Source organism: Chrysemys picta, chromosome 5, assembly GCF_011386835.1.
Source record: "Chrysemys picta bellii isolate R12L10 chromosome 5, ASM1138683v2, whole genome shotgun sequence".
Classification (NCBI taxonomy): Eukaryota; Metazoa; Chordata; order Testudines; family Emydidae; genus Chrysemys; species Chrysemys picta.
The window spans coordinates 139,250,588-139,272,170 of NC_088795.1; the positions used below are offsets into that span (position 1 = coordinate 139,250,588).

Sequence of the window (21,583 nt, forward strand, 5' to 3'; positions counted from 1 at the left end):
CATTAAAAACTTGAGCCACAGAGTTCAATGTTTTGGAATCTCTTGCTGCTTTTTTTCTACCTATTAGGAGCCAAATTCTCTGCTGGTGTAGCTCCATTGAAGTTTAATAGTTATTGCCAGTAGAAAATGTAAAATATATTGTGTAATATACAACCTTTCTGACCCTTGCTCCTGGAATGCATAATCTCCTGTTGCCTCCCCGCCCCTAAGTCCCTGGTTACAGATAATTTAGTGGAGGACTGTGAATGACATAGTAAGTAATCAAATTAAAAACTTTATTTACTATAAAATAGGTGGTTAAACAAACAGGCATTACAAACTAACCATACACTGCACTGGTACTCACATTCTGAGATGAAATGATGATCAGTCCCTAAATGAGGAGAATGGGTATAATCCTTTCTCTAAGGGACCGTGACAGTGGATGGGCATGCCTAATCGAAAATTAGCCTGCTACCCTTTTTATAATCAGTTATAATATTGCCCGTTAATTAGTTAATGTTGAATCCACCTTTTACCATATCTCTATTTCTGTTATCATAATTAAATCTTTTCTTTCTCATTGGCTATTTAACATTAAACATAATCTTAATTAGTATCTGCGTAAATACCGTACCAATAGCTATTAATATAGATAGCATTTTCTAAAATATTAACACTTCAACTCAAACACTTGTATAAACCAGATAGGACCAAAACGTGTTTACAACACGACCTGGGGTTATGCCCTAACTTATCTCCAGCTTGCTTTTGAGTTGTCTCACTTCACTTTACTCATATTTTACCAGGTCTCGCTTGACTATTTGAAGCTTGCTTTTAGGAAATAATTTTTGGGCCTACTCACATATATATTTTCTGTATAAATATAAGCAAGCATCATATCTACAGGGCAACACAGTCTACCTACTGTGCTGTAACCCTTGCATGCCAGCAGCCAGGAAGGTGAACAGCCTTAGCCCTTTCATAGCAGTGAGAAGGTAGGGTAATACACTGATCTTCAAAGCTGTGGGCAGGCCCTCTGTTTTTTTATGTTGCACCAATACTTGATCCCACAGCAAATTAGAAATTGGGCAGAAGTTAAACATAGGGAGAATGAATAGGGAAGGTGCATTTTTAGGAAATGAATACAAACCTGTAAATGCACACATAATATTTGATTTCCCCCAACCTTTATGTTCTTGAATAGTATCAGAGGGGTCGCCGTGTTAGTCTGAATCTGTAAAAAGCAACAGAGGGTCCTGTGGCACCTTTGAGACTAACAGAAGTATTGGGAGCATAAGCTTTCATGGGTAAGAACCTCACTTCTTCAGATACTTGCATCTGAAGAAGTGAGGTTCTTACCCACGAAAGCTTATGCTCCCAATACTTCTGTTCGTCTCAAAGGTGCCACAGGACCCTCTGTTGCTTTGTTCTTGAATAGTTGCCTGCATTCCATGCTGCCGTGGAATGTCGAGCTGGATGCAGAATAAGACACCAGCGCCCTGTAGAACATGGTACTGCTGAAGAATTTGAGACTAATGTGCCGTAGTGGACACAGGACCTGTGCAGCCTACAAATATCTGCAAGTTGTAAATATCAAGGAGGCAGAGGAATTACTTAGGAAAGCAAAACTAGTATTCTAGTATCAGGAGACAGGGATGAAATTAAGGAAAAGGAAAACTTAGGCTGAACTTCCAAACAGTTCGATTTATTATGTAGTTGAATAGTCTCTCGGAGGAAGTGGTGGCAGCTCCATGTCTTGGCACAATAAATGCTAGACTGGCAGAACACTAGTAAACCTGCAGTAGGGAATAGTTTTGCATTGGCTGAATGATGGATGACTGAAGAGATCTTTCATTTCCAGATTCTTAGTAAATAAGCTTTCGTTCCTGGTTTAATGATACCTTTTGGAAGGTAGTTGGTTTAAATTGGCAACAGGACTAATGTCTTTGCAGAAACAAGATTCAGAGCATACATGAGTAGTTGCTGTCCTTGGTGATGAAATCAGTAGTGAAACAGACGTGTGTCCAGAGGGAGTGCTAATGAAAATGACAGGGGCTAGGCGCCTTGTTAGAAGCAAGTGAAGAAATAAAGTTTATTCAGTTTGCTTAGAGTCATCAAGCATGAATATAAAATGCAGCTCCTGTTTGTTGTTTCCTCACTAGCTCCTTGGAGAGAGCAGTTCCTTAGGGGCAGGCAGAGGAAGTGTTTTTAACTATCTTAATCGGATTTCTTCCACTTGCGGGGAAAAAAAGCTCTTTGGAAAGGAAACAATAGTTTATTAGTGCAGATACCGCTGTTTTCATCTGGAAGGGAGCACAGTGAAATGCAACCATTAAATGTTCTAGGGAATCGTACGTGAGAAAAATTTTAATACCATGCTCTTCAGTGAGGTCTTAACATTGGATCCTCAGCCTGCTTGCAGCTTTGGAGACAGTCACACTTGTTAGTCATTGAAAGCCTCTCCTCTTGAAGAGCCCTCTAAGTTTTTCTTGTCTCCACACTCACAGACAGGCGGAAATCAGACCACCTGCTGCTGAGTTTAGGGTATTCAGGATTCCGGATTGGATTTTCCAAATTCAGGTCAAACGAATTGGCTGTTTTTAGGGCTAAAAGCCCCCAGGGTGAATAAACAATGTTGGCTTGTTTTGTGTGACGCCAACATCTCCTGATGCACTCTGGTGGGTTGTCCCACCTTGCTTCCTTAAAAAGAAGGAACCATGGGAGACAGGCAGCCAAGGAAACAGGCTTAAAGGAAGATTTTCTCCTCTTGCACTTCTCTTCCTCCACCCTGTGGAGTGCATGGGGGGGCTCTGCATCTTCTGCACCATATCGCTTTCTCCGCAAAGGGACTGTTTTAGGCTTACCTCTCCCAAGGAAAAACAGAGCACCACTGACAAAGAAGCCAGGAGAAGTGTCAGACAGCCCTTTCCCACGCAGGGAACAGTAGGGTTTTGGGCAGATAGACTAAAGGCCCCCGAAACCCTCTGCAGCAGCAGCCCTGGTTCAGCACAAAAGCCAATCCAGGACCTCTAGCTACTCTTTGAGAAGAGACCAACCTGGCAGACACTGATACAGCCTGGAGAAGGACAGTGAGAGGCCTCAGGACTCCTCTCCAGCCATTCATCCATCTGTCTTCACAGTTAAACGGGGTGTTTTCCCTTTGGGTTTTCCTCAGTGAGGATCTCCCTTCCCTGGGAAGTAGGTCTGGTGGCCAGGACATATTGTGGTGGAGATTTATTCCTCAAAAATGTCCCATGCAGCTGACTCCTAATGTAGTGCTTCAGACCCTCTGTGAATTACTCAGTCTGGGCTAGATTGGATATTCTTCACCCTTCTCGTTCAGGATGGGCTCTTTCTGCTCCCAAGGATCATTCTTACTCTCCACCCACATGGGGTGCTCAGTCCCAATAGAGCACATACCTCCCTCCCCAGCAAAATGCGAACTAATGGTGGAGAGAGAAGTTAGTGCACAAGAGTCTCCCTTCAGTGGTCAGATGTGTCCCAGGGTAGGTTGGTGTTTACTCTCCTTTCTTCAGTTTGATAAAAGAGAGCACGCGCTCTGCAGACCATATTCAAAAGGGGCAAAGACCTCACACACCCTCACGGTGAATTGGCTTTCTCCAGATTGAAGACATGTCCTGTCCTCCCTGGCTCTATTCAAAGGACTTGGTGGCCAAAAAGAGAGGAAGGATGAGATCCCAGATCCTTTAATAGAGAAACAAATCTGGTATGTTTCCTCCCCGCCTGCCAATGGGAAGCTCAATATCAGGGCAGATTGGCTGAGCAGATGTGGGTTAGACCAGGGAGAATGGCGTCTTTATCCTAGAGTCGTAGAACTTGAGCATTTAAATTTGCCCAAGGCTGACTTTGCATCTAAGGATGATAGCAAGGTGGCAAAAAAACCTGAACTTCAGATTTTGTCCTGGTGCCCATCACCCTAGTGTCAGAGAACTTCCAGAAGAAGGAATCCAAATGCTGCATTGGTTGGCCCAAGGGATTATTCTGCTCGTACCCAGCGTGCCTGGCTATGGGAATAAAAAATACAATGCTCCAAATAAATGTGTTGGCTCTATTCAGCATTTTTGGAGCAGGCAGACTGAAAAATATATCCATGCATCTGAACATTAATAGTTCCTCAGCTGTGTCTGATCCAGAGAGCACCATTCTTTTTTTTATATTTGTCTCCAATAATTATGCAAAAGCCATGTTAATTTTTTGTGAGAGAGATCTCTTACTTCCAGTCAATCAAAGTAGTTTTGCTGTCACCATAACCTCAGCTGGAACAATGTCTGAGTTTGAAGAACTCTCCGGTGAGCTCTAGTATTGCACTATTCATGCAGATAAGATGGTGCTTAGAATAGCTCCAGCCCTTATTGACGTAGTCTAGGTGTTCATAGGGCAACTGAAGTACACCTAGACCACACAAGAAGATGTTGTAAATCTGCAGCATGATTCATTGTGTACCACTCCCAGCATGGGGTTAAAAGCCTCAAAACCATCAAATCCACCTGGATTAGATGTTGCACGTCGCAGATGTACAAAGCAAGGAGTGGAGTACCTCTATTAGCAATCGGAGCTTTGTCTTTAAGGTTAGTGAACTCATTCAGGGCCAAGAGAATCTATCCGCTGTATGCAGAGAGATGTAGGATGGCTGCCTATTAGTTTGCTAAATATTGTAAATTATACTTAACCCTCAGTGGATGTGGACTTTGAGGAGGTGTACTGCATAGCTATCGTGCCTGAATGGAAGGTTGTAAAAAAAGAAGTAATCAAAATAATGGGCTCCCCCTCGAAAGTTCTCCTAAAGCCGTTCCTATCAACTCCAGAGTAAAAGATCAGTGGCTCTTTTCTTGCTGAGGTACAGAGAAGTGTAGCCATACTTACATGAAAACGTTCTATCTACAAGTAGCAGTATCCACAGATACAGCCCATTCTGGACACGCTTGGGGCCAAAACTAAAAAGCGGAGCATTCCTTAGCTATCACCTAAGTCAATGTCTGCCTGTTTCAGAGCTAAGAATTTGTTATAAAGGTTAAGCCAGCTAGAATCCTGAGGCATTGAAGCTAACCCAAGTGGTGGTAGTCTTCACTTCCCCTCCCATACTGCAAATGTGCTGAAGACCCAAAGTTAGAGTTTGTGGGCTTCGCTGTTTGAAGAAAGGAAATTTCAGGTTAAGGATGGGATACACTTTCTTTTCGTGAACGTGGAGAAAGGAGATGAGACTGAGGTGCTGATGGCAGAGTCTAGTGCCCTTTTTATTAAAAGGGGGCTTTAGGTTCCTTTCGTTGCAAGCTTAGAAATATCTCTGCTGCTCCTCAAACCTCAGGGCAGGTCTTCACTACGGGGGGGAGGGCTCGATTTAAGATACGCAAATTCAGCTACGTGAATAGCGTAGCTGAATTCGACCTATCGGAGCCGACTTACCCCGCTGTGAGGACGGCAGCAAAATCGACCTCCGCGGCTACCCGTCGACGACGCTTACTCCCACCTCCGCTGGTGGAGTAAGAGCGTCGATTCGGGGATCGATTGTCACGTCCCGACGAGACACGATCATTCGATCCCCGAGAGATCAATTTCTACCCGCCGATTCAGGCGGGTAGTGTAGACCTAGCCTCAGAAACACAAGCTTATCTACTATGAGAGTAAAACAAGTGCTACAAAGAGAGATTCCACAGCTTAATCAGAGGTATGTTGGTTGTGGCATTGTTCGTTACTTCAGTGTCTAAAATACTCTTCATCTGGCTATTGAGGGGTGATTTTCAATGATAGTTCATTTCCTTTTCCTGCCAGTATGTGGCATTCCATCACAAACTATACGTGCTGAGCTTTGCTTTTGTATTGCAGTCAGTATTGTCAGAGCGGCAAGTTCGTAAGCCACATTAAGTAGTACAGACATCAGTCTCTAGGGCATCCCTTGCTGACCTGCCATAGTTCCGGTAGGGTTTGTGTTCAAAACTGTAATGACCAGCGTCTTTTTGTGACGGGTGGTGGTGAAAGTTACGCAAGAAATGACCCAGGGAAGCTAACGACTGCTAGGAGAGCAATAAATGTATTGTTCCAGTGCAGTAGAAAACAATGCAGATTGTTGGGCAGTGTTTTAAATTTGCCACAGTAGTTTGTTTCGAATACTTTGTACGTGCAAAAGCATACAGCGGACTGAGTCTGAAAAGAGTTCAAAAGGCTGGGTGTGTTATTTCATTCACTCTTAGGGTTGGAGCTCTGTGTGGGGGGAACAGTCTGTTCTTTTCCTCATATTAAGTCAATCTCAGGTTAACACCCTGCACAAGAGGGTAAAGGATTTGAGCACTTCCACAAGGATGTGTGTGTTTTTAAAACAGATATTCTATAGAATTTGTGCATGATTGTCTGAACATGCTTTAGATAAGGTTAAATCTTAATATAAGGGGTCTGAAGTTGTTCTAGAGCAATAGCTATTATATTATGTATGTTTGGGCTTTTAAGGAAATACAGAGATTTAAAAAAAAATTGTGGACTGCTCTTGTAAGAGAACTCCTCTTGTAGATCAACTCCCCTCCTGCTTCCCCCGAACCTACACCTCTTCGCTAGCAAAACATTTAATTTGTGGACCACCAGCCATGGTTCCAAGGACCGCTAATGATCACTGCTAACAATCTGAGAAGCGTAATTGTTGTTAAATTCTAATTCATGGGAAATCATTAGTTAATTTGGTGGTGGTTGTATGTTGCGAACAGGTGATGTGTTTCCCCCCCCGCCATTACTACTGTTGATTTATTACTGGAGCCCCATTGTGCTGAGTGCTGTACAAACACATAGCAAGAGAAAGTTCTTGCCTGAGGAGTTGATGCTCTCTAGTCTGGTCTACACTTAAAAGGTCAACATAGCTACGGTACTCGGGTATGAAAAATCCACTGCTATGCTGACGTGGCTAGGCCAGTAGAAGAAAGCTTCTTTTGACCTAGTACCATCATTCGGGGAGGTGGTGTTACTACAGTGATGGGTCAACCCCGTCTGTCACAGTAGTGTGCATCCACATGCTGGGGTTACAGTGGCATAGCTATGAACCTGTAGCTCTGCTACTGTAACCCCTGTAATGTAAACAAGCCCTATGTCTACACTTGAAATCTAGTTAAGACAAGACACAACACTTAGAGGTAAGAAATGGAGATAATGGGGCGGGAGGGTAAGACTTAGGTGGGATTAGGTCCTGCTTTGAGCAGGGGGTTGGACTAGATGACCTCCTGAGGTCCCTTCCAACCCTGATCTTCTATGATTCTATGAGTGATAGGAGCACACGTTTACTTTGCTCCTTGTGTGTGTACAATTGGTACATTTAGTTTTGGTTTTAAAAGATCGGTGCAAGCTATTAATGTCAGTAATCCCGCTCGACTGCCCCTTGCCTGTGATTGTACGCTACTGACCTGAGTAGATCCATAGTGTGAAGCTTGCGGATGCTGAACCTCACATTCATGCACAGTTTTCTATGGTCTCTTACTTTCTGCCTCGCCCTTGTGTGCTTTCTCAGCCCTGTGGCAGGCTCAGTAAGCAGTTTTTTTAAAATGGCTCAGTTTGTCCTTTAAGTGAATTAAGTGTTGATGCCAAATTAGCAGTCCTGGAGAAGTACCTTCCCGCAGCACAGGTGCAGCACAGATCGAGTCAGTGACAGCTTCTGCCAACATGCCTCAACCCTTAGCTAGGACCACCAGCTCATTTAGCAACCATGGTCGGTCACATCTTTTGCCTCTCTGCTGAGATGACTAACAAAGGGTACGAATACGGTATGTGTTTTTTAGAGAGGTAGATGCTCGGAGTGGTGGGGGCAGCATAAGTTGAATTTTGCTGCTTTGATCCCCTCATACCTGCTTTAAAAACCCAAATATTGAACAGTACTTACTAGCTATTGAAATTCATTATAACTGAAATCCTCGGTATCCAGTCTATAGTGTGTCTGTATATTCCCACACACTCTGTACTTTATTTGTAGCCAGGTGCTTTGTACATTATATGTTGATCCTCTTGTTTTCCATTTCATGTTTTTGTAGGTGCCTGGTGCCCAGGATTTGGTGGATTTCTCGCCCGTGTACCGATGCTTGCACATCTATTCTGTACTGGTAAGTAGGTCTGCGATGGTGTTTTCACTGCAGTTTGTACAAATGGCACTGAAGTTTGCCCTGATTTTGAATGGCAAGATTAGATGCAGCTCCTTATGTCTATGTAGACACTCTTGGAAAGAAGCTGTTACGTAACTAGTATTAGTGTGTGCTTATGTTCACCTCAAGAGAAAATGCAGTATCTAGTCAAATTAGAACCTCAGCAGCATGTGACAAAGAGAAGCAAGGGCAACATTGGGAGCCCACAGTAGAGGAAGGGCTTTGAGTAAAAACCAAAAAGCTATTTTATATTCGCACACTGCAAAGATATATAAACCATTTTCTTCAGCCACGACAGCTTTGGGGTTTATTAGGAGCCAAATACATTTTTCTAGCTTAAATATATTTTCCTAAAATAATTCTTCTTTAATCAAAATAACTGTTCTATCAGTGCAAAGTAATGTATTGAGTAATCAAGAAAGACAGCAGTTTTAGGTGGTTGTTGTTGTTTATTGCACTTCCCTTCTTTTGAAGACTGGAGAATTTCCTATCATTAAAATCATATGGTATGTAACTAAATCCACAGTTTTACTGTCTTGGCTCCAGCTTTCTAGAAGTCAGACTTCTTCAGACTGCCCTGAAAAACATCAAGATATGTTTACATGGCTGTGTAAGTGATAAGACCATTTTCTGCTGCATTTTAGTCAGTTCTTGATCATCAGTTACACACAATGGTGGAAACCTTCCCACAATAGCAAAAATGATACCCACCACATTGGCACTCCTACTTACCGAAACATTTCCCTTCCCTCCCAAAAATATACAAAGATAAAAACTTGTAACTAACAAACCAATCAACCAGCCAACAAAACCAAGAGGTTTTTATTCTGAAAAGGGAGATGAGCCAGAGACTTCGTGACGTCCTAGGGAATTTGCTATCATCTTTACTTGGAAGGCACTGAGATACTGAGGGGATGTTTGGCAGTAAAAAACCCCAAGATAGATAGATCATCAGCAACTTTAGATCCAGTTAATTTTCTGTCCACATTTGAGAAGATGATGGATCTAGACTTCCAGATACTTGCTTTGTTTAGAAAGGTGGGTCCATTTAAAATCCAATAAAATTCACTGGAGAAAACTACCTTCATGGGTAACACTTCAGCCTTTACTCCCTTGTGCCAGATACTGCAGGAGTCTAAAAATTATGAGTAATTCATCTGAGCCTTCCAAACTGGAAATCCACAGACCCAAAGGGTCCCTATTAGTCTGCAGCTGTTCTTTAATGACAGTCACCCACAGTTGCTGAAGAAAGCTCTTCAGCTTTCTCGGCCACAGGAGAACCCTCTAAAGCCAAGCCAGTACATAAGAAGAGTGCATGAATTTGCTAAAGGAAAGGAATCATCATAAAAATGTGTATATAACCTTTTTATGTCTTCATCTGTTACTAATTATATAGCTTCGGCTACAATGCCATGATACTTTATTGGCATTAAAAAGTTAACCTACCCAGAATGTGTTATATTTTGAGTGTACTCTGTCTTGGACAAAGACAAAATACTAGATGTTGGAAGCCTGCTTCAGGGAGTGTGCTAGGAGAAAATTACAATGGTCTGAACCCCTTGGTAGATTTCAAAGTGTTATTTGATTTGGAAAAACTTCAGTTGTACATAGGTGAATATGTGTAAAAAAAAAAAAAATTATGGAGATATCCTATCTCCTAGAACTGGAAGGGATCCCGAAAGGTCATCGAGTCCAGCCCCCTACCTTCACTAGCAGGACCAAGTACTGACTTTGCCCCAGATCCCTAAGTGGCCCCCTCAAGGATTGAACTCACAACCCTGGTTTAGCAGGCCAATGCTCAAACCACTGAGCTATCCCTCCCCCCGTTATTTAAATATTTAAATTAAATATTTAATTTAAAGCAAAATCAGAGGCTCTGTTGTCATAGCTTTGCATATAGCTGTTTAATAGAAGGGTATATATAATGCTATTATGTAAAGGGTGAAAACAGGACATTAGTTTTTTGCATCAGTGGATGTTCAGAGTATTGTAGTTTGTTGTACATATTTATTTCTAGACTGACATTATATTTTGGTTTACGTAATGGCGCTTTTACTGTTCATCCTTTGTCATATATAGAACGTGGCTGTGTATTTCCCCTATTGTATGCTAGAAAAATGCTACTTCTAGAAACAGATTCCAGGCTAATGCTCCACGCTGCTGTTTGATTGCTTTCTGCTGCAGCTGGAAGTAAACCATTAGCCAGCCAATATGCTCTTGGAGAGAGTGCACCTGGAGCCTCTCTGATGTGCTCAAAATGTAACTTGAGATGGGAAAAGTCATGTTAGATGAAGTCCATCCCTCTTTTGGGGGTAGAATATAGTCCCCCAATGGATACATGTCTGAGTGATTAAATTATTATTCCTGCCTGCCTCACGTAGGTGTGGAGACTCAATGTTTGTAAAGCGCTCTGAGATACCTAAAATTGTTAGGTTAAATATTAATACTTAGCACTAATATAGCATTTTCCATCTTCAAAATGCATTGTAAACATTAACCCGCCCCACATCCCTGTGGAATAGGTAGGTGTTATTCCCAATTGACAGATGGAAAAAACTGAGGTCACAGAAGGTGTTGGTGACTGTGCTGGGGTTAGAATTTATAGGAGGTCTTCTCCCCAGTCCTCTGCTGAGCCCACTAGACCAAACCCACACAATACAGAATCTCAGCCAAAAGGCCTAGAAGAAGCAAGAAAAAGAGAAACTGTAAGGCAGAATTTTCAAGAAGACAAGCATGTAAAGCAAGAGCAGGGAAATAAGGCAAGCAACCATAAAGGAAAATTACCCTTTTCCTGACCTGTGGTTGAGTCCTGAACTGGTTTTCTAGGCCCAGCTAGTGTTGAACAATATCAAAGATTGGACAAGCCCCAAGGGAAATGGTCACATCAGTGTCAGACGGAAGGCTCATAATATAATAGTTACCAAAACCTCCTAATATTTGTCATTTACAATAGTGTTATCTAAGTGCTTGGCCTGCAGTTACAAAGGCCTACTTTGAATAAACATTGCAATATTTATTATTTTTAGTGAAATCGACCTTCCAGTCACCTCAGTTTTATGGCTGTGCTGCTTATAAATTCCCAAAGGATTATTTGAAAAATCCTACTCATATCTGCCAGCCTTATCAGCAGGGCAGGAGTTCACATATTGTAACATGAGGTCAGCTTTCGGTCATGGTCTTGCAGACGGGGCCAGGCACCTGTAAATCCTTCCTTCAGCAACTAAAGCGAAGTACAATATCAAACAGGCAGTGAGACTTTTCCAGGAAGCGCTGAACTTTTGCAGGAAGGGCAGAGGAGAGGGAAAGAAAGTGAACCAGGGTCAGGCTGTGGTTAATTGAGAATTGGTCCTTGACTTGGTAACAGAGCTAGGGGAGACAGACTCTGATAGGGATGCTTTATGGGACTATTTGTCAGAAATCCTTTACTTTGAGAAATCAGCTGACTAATAATGGCGGGGGGTGGGAGGGGGGAAATAGATGCCACTTTAAATATTTACAAGCAAAATAAAAAATGACAAATGCACATAAAAACTGTGTGTATGTGGTGTACCCCTCTCCTCTTTTAACGGCTTATCGTGTATGTGGTTTGGGACAGGGACACAGACATGTTCTTCTAATATGCTTGTACAGTGCCTAGCATAATGGGGCCCTAATTCTGCTTGGTGTAGTAAGATGAGGCCCTGAAACAAAAACCCTTATCAGAGGCCCAGTCTGAGGCCAGAACTAAAATAATGGTCAAGACTTTGCGAACATAAAGCAAAGTTAAGCTGTGAGCCAGAGGCAGGCCCTGCTCACAGAAGCTGGCAAGGAAAGGGCTGATGCTGCAAAAAGAGACATACCTAAAAGGTACTGAACACTAGATACCAGAACACTCCCATACTTGTACATTCCACACATAACCAGGAACAAGCTGACCCATCCCAATGACAGAGTCAAAAAGGGAATATGATGGATAGAGTTGCTTTGTTCGAACCAACATGTACAAAGTGAGAGGTGGCACCTTACTACGTAGAGGGGATATACCTTGCTGCGTAGAGGGGTTGCACCTCAGTACGTCAGGAGTGATGTGTAACTTGTTTGTATCTGTGTATGAGAATGCATCCCTGAGTGGATGTCTTTGTCCAGCCTAGGGGGCAGTGGAGTGTCCCGCCACTGACTGAGCTGAGTCCATTGCCAGGGGACACATATTCGTAGTATGCCCTCTAGAGTAAAGTTGAGGGGGAACTATTACTGTGCTTCGTTTGACAATAAACCTGGCCGGGTGCCTTCGTACCTTACTAGAGTCTGTGGTCATTGGGGGTTCTCTCGGAGTCTGCTGGGTCAGCGATCTGTGCAGAGATGGGGCAGCACACAGAGGGAACACACGCACGCAGCTGATTGATATCAACATTGAACAGAGCAGAGCACCACACCGGGAGCGTCTGACAACACTTGGGATCTCTGGATACCACAGACATTAATATTTGAAATCCTGGAATTGCATGCAAAAAATGAACTAGAGAGTTGGGAGAACAAATGCATCATCACTGAGACACAGTGAGGCTAAGCAACTTGCCTTAGGTAGCACAGGGAGTCAGGGAGAGAGCCTAGACCAAAACCCTGCCTCTCCTCTGTTCTAACCAATGGACCAAAGTTAACTCCCAGTCAGATACACACAAATAACAGAACATACCCACTTTCTGTTTAGCAGCAATATATGTAAAGACATTTACTTACAATTAGTCTGTAAATCTACAACTTAGTTACATTATTTGTTTTTTTTCATGTCCTATATATACCCAGAGGTAATGGAGCAGTATGCAGAATTGGTTAATGGAGCACTGTACAAAGCTGAGATGAAAGTACAGTATTTGGGTGAAGTGATTCTGCCATTGATATTTATTATATACTAGGTCTTCCCTCACCCAAATGTAACTAGCACAGATGGGGTTTGGGTTAGATGGTTTGTTTATCTCTTATGGCATCTGTATAGCTGTTGGCAGTCTTGGATTTCGAACCTGAGAGATGGAATTGCTTTGCATTACATGATAGAAAATGGAAATTGGTTATTGTGTCACGTTTCCCATAAACTGAAGGGTATAGGGAGGGGAACGTAGCAGGAGTGAGACCGTCAAAAACAAAATCCAGTGCAGTTTTGGGCTACGGTTGCAGAGGAATCTGCGTGGAGCTAGCAGATGAGACTGTGATTCTGGATAAAGGAGTCCGGAGGGAAAAGATTTTAGTTTTTTAAAACTCATTTGAAACACTTCTGAGTGCTTAGTGTAGATGCAGTTTAACACCTCTGGCTTTGGTGTACAGAAATGGTAAAGGGAGAACAAAGTTGCTAGTTCAGGCAGTGAATATTGTTGTCTAGGTAGGTCTACACAGCCTGCAGAAGTGAACCTCCCTGCCCGGGTCAATAGACTTGAGCTAGCAGGGCTCACACTAGTGCTCTAAAGATAGCTGTGTAGACAGTGCTTTGAAGTTGTTCTCTGACCTGAGCTGCAGCTGCACACTGCTGTCTACACTGCTATTTTTAGAGCACTAGTGCAAGCCCCGCTAAGCCGAGTCTGTTGACCCAGGCCGGGAGGCTCACGTCTGAGGACTGTGTAGACCTACCCTATCAGTGTTCATTTAGGATTTGTCTTCTCTAGATTTTTGTTGTCATCTCTGCTCCTGTTTTCATCTCATCCCCTTTCATCAGCCATTTCATTGTCTTAGGCCAGGTACGTACTATAAACTTACATCGGTATAACTATCACTTGTGGTGTGAAAAATCCAGATCCCTGAACGATGCAGTTGCACTGACTTATCTCCCAGTATAGACAGCGCTAGGCTGACGAGAGGGCTTCTCCCATTGTTGACCTGCCCTTAAAGGTGGGGTTCAACTCTCAAAGCTATGTAAAATGTGCCCTTTCCTACTCCTCAGTTACTCAGGTGTTCTCTCTGGATGTATTCGGCCATTTGTTTACTTCAGTGACTGCAACAAGTTTTTACTACTCTGTACTTCGGTTTGCCCTTCAGAGCCAGCACAGCTGTGGGAATGGGAGCTGGACTCATGCGTCCATAGAATTGTTAATCAAGTGTTGATTGCAGAATTTATACAGTTAGTGATTCACGAGACACAAGGGAACCCAGCTTGACTTTCAGATTCCAGGCTGAATTTTTGGGACTGGCAGTTAGAAATAACATCATTTTACGTTCAACTGAGCAGATTAAATCTGGAGTTCTCGAGAGACCATAAATATGGAACATCATGAGTCACTTTCCAGAATCACAACTTAAATGTTGTTATTTATTTGTCCTAGAACTTTTTTCCCCTCCTAATAGTCCCTACTCTGATGTATTCATGTTCCTCTTCTTTCTGACTTTGTACTGTAATATTTCATTTGCACTGGTGACTGCCAGCTGTTGCTTTGTCTGCCTGTTGGAAATATTGATTATTGTGACTGGTACTGTTCGCTCCTTGCCCAATCTGCAAGACTAGAGGTGCTACAGTTTAGATAAAAATCTCATCTGCTCATGCTTTAGTAAAAGGGATTGAAGTAGTTCCTCTTTTAAGAGCTGAGCATCTCTTATTCTTGAAACTACTGTTCAAGTAATGTAGCTCTCAGACTTTTTTCCTACTAAAAGAGCTGCTGCCTTTCCTCTTTGAAATACATATTTATATTATTCACTGATACTGAAATGTGAACTGTAATGCGGAGGGTCTGTTGTTAATTCTTATTTTCTAGATCAGGGCTGCGACGTTTGTTTCCACTGTGTCCTTGGGAATGTAAAGCTATTAAAAAGTTTCACCTTTTCTCTTGAGATTTTTTTTTTGTTTAGTGGAAATTTTTCCTTCTAGAAATATCTAACTCCTAGTTCATCTCAGTTGCTTTGCAGATTGTCCCATCATTCTGTTCTGGCGTATCTCACTGTCTGCTGAGTTGGCTGACTCACCGGTGTCTGGTGGAGTTAGATAGCTGTAAACATGGTACTGAGATCATAGGGAAAGGCTAGGGTGAGATACTTTGTGCACTGGATTGATAAGGACACAGGAAAAGCCATTAGAGTGAACTGGTGTCAGTGACCTGAGATAACTGCTCTGTACTACGTGCTAATGGACCCTGGATAGTGTGTCTATCTGTGGTGGCCATAGATTTAACTTTTTGTAATTGTCATATTGCTCTTTTAACCTTATGACCTTATTACCCAGGGGGATACAACTTGACTTCGATCAAAGAAGAAGCAGAGAAATCAGTGTTCGTTCTAAGCTGGCTAGATATGATCACAGACCGCGTTTGCTCTCCAAGTACTCAGTTTGGAAAACAGCCATCTTAGGGAAAAAACACATAATTCCTCCTAAATATAGTGGCAACGTACAGTAACCCAAATGCAGGATCCTTGTCACCTGAAGGTAGGGGTTGCAGAGCATGATTAATTCAGGGCTTCAAGTCCCTTTCATGGTGATCACCATTTTTTTAATTTATTTACAGAACTAGGTGAGCCTTACCTGTCTGTCGCACTGTATATGTAGACTAGCAAATTGCAGATAAATTTAAACTTTAAAGCATAACTTAAGGCTTTCTCTGGATTCAGTCACATCAGTTGTTATCCCAGTGGTTAAAATAAGGGTTAACCATCAGTCTTAGTTGCCCCAGGGAAGGTATGGGGTCAGGACTCAGAGGACAGTTTGTCATGAGAGATTATTCATCTTAAATGGTCCAGAGCATGGAGTGGTTTGAGTTTTCAGTATCCTCAGAACTACTTCTTGTGTTGGTCAAATACTGATCCAGCCTGACTTTGCTGAGCTTGTGAGATCCATAGGGGTCACAGAAACATTCTGAATTTGGAGAACGCTCTGACATTGTGGTGAAGAACTTCTGTGGTGGTGTCAAGGTGCAGTATCCTCTCAGGAAGAGCACCACAGTGATGGAGCCAGTGCTGAAGAGGAACACTGATCTGAAAAGAGTTTTCTGAAAGCATATTGGATTAGAGTGAGAATCATAGAATATCAGGGTTGGAAGGGACCTCAAGAGGTCATCTAGTCCAACCCCCTGCTCAAAGCAGGACCAATTCCCAACTAAATCATCCCAGCCAGGGCTTTGTCAAGCCGGGCCTTAAAAACCTCCAAGGAAGGAGACTCCACCACCTCCCTAGGTAACGCATTCCAGTGTTTCACCACCCTCCTAGTGAAATAGTTTTTCCTAATATCCAACCTGGACCTCCCCCACTGCAACTTGAGACCATTGATAGAAAACAAGGCCAGCCTCCATTGTTTGTTTTCCTAGGCAAAACTCAGTTAAACTGGAGGGGAAAAGGTTCTCTCTGCCTGCCTAGCAGATCTTCCCATTTTAAACCTCTCTTCCCACCCTCAGATTTCTACTTCGGAGCTGCTGTTCTTTCTGCAGCTGGGTCAAAAATACTCCTTAAATGGCTGTAGGTGGTGTTGCAGTTGAACAGTAGGAGACTACCTTCTGGGACTGAATATGATCTACTGCCCCTACCTTGGTGGTGCTCCATGCCTCTGAGGGTGAGACACCAGTAATAGAGAGCTCAGGGGCCAAATTCCTTTGGAGTTGTGCCTGGATTGTATTGTCTCATAGAAGTGCAGAGTCTTACCACTAGACTGTCAGACCATGCTCTTAGCCTGACATTCTGCATACTGAATTCATTTCCTCTCTCTTTTTTTAGCAAGTGATACCAATCGTGACTGTGTGATATCCATGTTTTATTTTATTACTTTGATGTACCTAGATGTTTGGTACCCTTGATTCTTAAGGGTGTTTTTATTCAATAGAGTAAGTGGAAAGTGTGAACCTTTAAAATGTTGCTTGTAAAGAAAGTTATGAATGTGAATTTGTGTAGTATAGTCCAACTATCTGCATTACTAAACATATTTTCTCCTGACATAGTTCCTGAGAATTGTCAAGCGCTTCCAGAAACTCCCATTCTTAAAGAGGACCGTGACATAATTAGCCACCATGTTTCTGTGGAATCACATAGAATTGCTTGGTGCATAGCTGTGTTTTTGCTCTTTCCCTGCTACGTATATAGTTTTAGTTTAAATACCTGTGTACCTTAGTTGGGAAATGATTGTCATCCTGTTTTGAATACAGTCCCTTTTTTATGAAGGATCTTGAGTTGGCTGAATGTTAATTCTCCGTCTGTTTACAAATACTTATTCAGGAAGGGGTGTGCAATGTGCAGGACAGACTTATGACGCATACACCCGCTATTTCAGGGGCACTTGCCTTTGTTCAGGAGAATGTGGAAATAAGGCACAGCATGTACAATGAACAAACGATGCCCTTGCATTCCAAGAGTGTGGTACCAAAGTGGCTTGCTATCTGATGGGATGTTTTAATGATGGAAAGATAAGAGAAACACATTGAGTAATGTTCTGAATACCAATGCCTCTTCAAACTGCAACTGGTGGTCTGCTTTGGTCATGTTTTATGGATGACATGAGGCAAGATCAAAGATTCTGAGATCTGATCTGATAAGCACTATGTATGCAGTAATGTATTTTGCAGTATGTTTAATAAATTTGCATATAGCTTTGAGGCTGACTCAGTTTTGCAAAACTTCCTGGAATCACTGGTTTAAAATCTGGCACAAATGACTCATCCCTTTATCCTTCTGAAGTTAATAATTTGAGTTCTAAGTGGCATACTGTTTGTGGATCTGTGGGGTGAAACCTTAAAAATCTGTAAAAAGCAACAGAGGGTCCTGTGGCACCTTTGAGACTAACAGAAGTACTGGGAGCATAAGCTTTCGTGGGTAAGAACCTCACTTCTTCAGATGCATCTGAAGAAGTGAGGTTCTTACCCACGAAAGCTTATGCTCCCAGTACTTCTGTTAGTCTCAAAGGTGCCACAGGACCCTCTGTTGCTTTTTACAGATTGACTAACACGGCTACCCCTCTGATACTTAAAAATCAGAGGTCCTATGTGCTACACATGGACACTTAAGATTCTACAGAGACTTGGCATTTACCTTGTACTGTTAAACCACATCTTCTTGTTGCGTGATATACCACATCCAGCTTTTCCAGTGCCCTCTCACCCCAGAAGTGGTTGTATTTCAGTGTTGCTGTAGTACTTAGTTTAAAGTGCTTTGGAATCCTTCAGGATGAAAAGCTGTGTTTGTGTGTGTAATGCTGTATAAAAGAAGCACCTGTTCTTTTGAATAATAGCTGCACATTTTAGTCAAAGGATATATATTTCTGATGGGGAGTATAATGCTGAAAATTGCAGACTGCGGAGATCACAGTAGAGGTATTGTAGCCCAAGTGCTGTGCGACTTGCACACAGCTGCTTGAAAAAATCCAATACCATTTTATTTTACCATCTTTTTGTTTTAATGTGTGAATAACAGAAAAAAAAATTGTATCTTGGGTGCTCAGTGAGCTCTCTTGTTTTTGAAAGCACAGGGCACCTAAGCATGCTTCCCGAGGCAATCCTGCCAAACTGCTCTAGTTTATATGATGCTGTAGTGCACAGTTGTTTATGCTGTGGAATGGAAAAATGTGATGGTGTACAAACAGGGAAGCACTGTCCCTTTCACAAAGAGCTTACAGCCTAAAAAGACAAAGGGTAAAGTCAAGGACTCCATCATACAAGCTAAGTAACCTGAGGTGCTTATATGTGTATATGTTGAATGCCGTGTGTGTGTGTGTGTGTGAGAGAGAGAATCCTGGTGGTTTTAACCCTTTCATGTTTGGTTTTTTTTTAGTGCACTTTCTCTTGTCTCACTTATTTCTTAGAGCCCTTTGTCTTTTATTGCAATGTGTTAACATTGTTAAAATTTCTCTCAGCATTGTTTTTAATAAATCCACCCCATTACTCCTGCCGCTCTCCATCCAACCTCGAGTCCTAAACTGTTGGACTCCACCATATAAACTATATTGGTTCCGCAGTGTTAACAGGGTTTATAAAAAGAGCAAACTTTTTTTGTTAAGTTGGTAAAGGAAGCAGATCTGACTGTGAATGCATGCAGGAGAACATTGGTCGAGTAGGAAGTGCCATCTTTCAGAGAACTACTGCACTTCAGATCCACTTTTGGTCAGAAGTGGGCTATGAAGTGTCTAGATTGCCTGTCTGAATTCAGCCTATTTCGGTAGTGAATGAAAGGAGTAACCGTCTGGTGGTTAAGTCATAGAGATGGACAACAGCTACTAGATCACCAAGTCCTTCCCCTGACAGAGAAGGTATCCAATATTACATTGATACTGTATGTGATCTTAGACAGACTCACCCCCTTCAGAATTTTGGCTTTCTCCTGTGCATGTAAGGGTAGGTCTATACTTACCTCCGGGTCCGGCGGTAAGCAATCGATCTTCTGGGATCGATTTATTGCGTCTTGTCTAGACGCGATAAATCGATCCTGGATCGATCCTGGAAGTGCTCGCCGTCGATGCCGGTACTCCTGCTCCGCGAGAGGAGTACGCGGAGTTGACGGGGGAGCCTGCCTGCCGCGTCTGGACCCGCGGTAAGTTTGAACTAAGGTACTTCGACTTCAGCTATGTTATTCACGTAGCTGAAGTTGCGTATCTTAGTTCGAAGTCGGGGGTTAGTGTGGACCAGACCTAAGAGCCATCATAGTAACTGGAACTAACTAGCCCCTCTTGTTGACAGTCTCAGCAGAGAGGCTAAGGACTTAATGTGTCAGAGACCGAACTCCCCTCTCATCCCAACAGTGGGGTTTGATTACATTGTTGGATGGGTTTATACAACTGCCTTCTGTTCTGTGCAGAGAGGACAATAGTCTGCAGTATGTATGCTAAAATAAAATAAACTTCTCACTTTTGCTGCAAGATCTTTTGCCCTGGAACTCCTGCTTAAGAGAGCAAAACAAATCTGTCAATTTAACAAATGATTTCCCAAGCTTAAAATGTCACACATCAGTCTTAAACACGAGTAAATGTTCTTTCACTTGAAACGAAGACAATATGTGCGATGGATGGTTTTGCTAATTTCTGAGCCTGCAATTGAACTGATAGAAAGAGGAGCCTCTTCTTTACTAAAGAGACCTTAAAATAAAATCATTTTTAATTTAATGATGTAACATTTTTTTTCCTAGTGCAAAGGTCTCCCATTTAGTAGCGTATTTTTCCCTGTGTCCTTTTCCAGGCAACTAATGCAGAGTTTGACTGTCAGCGATTACTAGTTCTGTGACAAGAGGTAGCTATTAAAAAGGCAAAATGCAAAACAGGAACAAAATTAATTACCTGAATTCTTTGCAGCTAATACTCTCTTAAAAACATTGTCTCCCTTTGTCCTTTTCTGTGGTCTTCCTGTTTCCTTGTCCCCACCACGCCCTGTAGTTTTGTTGTTCATCGTACCCATGGGCAGATTCTGCAACTCTGACCATGATTATTACCTTACTCAGTGAGTATTCTCTTCGAAATCAGTGGAACTATATACTACTCATATGAATGAATCCTTCTTTGCTAATTCTTGGAACGGACTTTTCCTGAGGTAGGCTAGACCAGGCTCCTTCCAGTGTGCACAGCTTATACTTGAGAAATAATTGTCCCTCTTCCTTACATGAAGTCTTTGCATATATGGCTCTTCTGGTGGGAAGAGTGGTAATCTCTTGAAAACTGGAGGATTTTCATGCCAACTCACTATTAAAGTTTAATGAAGAATTTTAAAACATGTTATGAAACGGTATCTAACCCTAAACCCCACACTATTGTATCCATTCATCATGACCTCAGGATGCTGGGGTAACCTTAGTAAAGGAAAGGAAGGCTGGAAATAGAGGAAAGAATGGAAACCAACATACAAGTAAAGCAGACATTCCTGGGCTTAACCTTGGAGGGTAACTGAAACAAGGGGAGACTGTCCAAAATATGACCTGAAGATGACTAGCTGCTTGCTGTTGTAACAAGGAAAAATCATTCTTCGTCATCCTTGGCTAAATCCTAATGCACTTCAGTCTTCTGGGCCACAGTCATTTTGTAATTAGTGTTTCTTTAGTGTGGTCTCTTTAAAAAAAAATTTAAAAGTTGAAAAGCCATATTTTCCAGACTGAAAAACACAGGCTACCTTGTTCAGTCAATGTAGTTTAGGTCAAGTGTAGTTATGAAAAACAGATGAATTCTGGTGATCAAGTTGTACTTTGACAAATATTCCATTGTTTGAGCATGCAGTAATTTCTTTAAAATGTTACACAGTTCTGGTCTGAGATTGGCTTCTTTCTTTTAGCCTGCAGCATGTCACCGTGTAAAGGTCTCGTCAGTCAAAACTTAAAACATCAGCTTCCTTGTATAGGATATCGAGCAGAAGTGTTCACTGCAAAATAGATTTGGATTCCTCCTTAGCTGTTAAAGTATAGGGACTTGAATATGCATATCACGTTGGCATGTGCTCTCTTTGTGCTGTCAGGTATGTTAGAAGTGGCATTTTCTCCTGTGCGGGATAAAGATTTACTGAGTGGCCCCAGTCTACATCTTCAAGAGAAATTTATTTGCCTGTTGTGTTAATGTTACAACAGTGATTTGG

The 21,583-nt window shown here is 42.2% G+C and overlaps 1 protein-coding gene across 5 annotated transcripts in view; it reads left to right on the forward strand.

Annotated features, from left to right (window-relative positions):
• The window catches only part of EXOC6B (exocyst complex component 6B), a 442,104-nt gene that overhangs the window by 200,795 nt on the left and 219,726 nt on the right, over positions 1 to 21,583 (forward strand). For all 5 annotated transcript variants that reach the window (XR_006175726.2, XM_005291461.4, XM_042855633.2 and 2 more), the window contains exon 8: positions 8,004 to 8,072. Coding sequence is in view for 4 of the 5 variants with exons in the window: in XM_005291461.4 (XP_005291518.2) it covers positions 8,004 to 8,072 (69 nt within the window). In the remaining variant the exon portion in view is untranslated. The remainder of the gene's footprint in view (positions 1 to 8,003; positions 8,073 to 21,583) is intronic.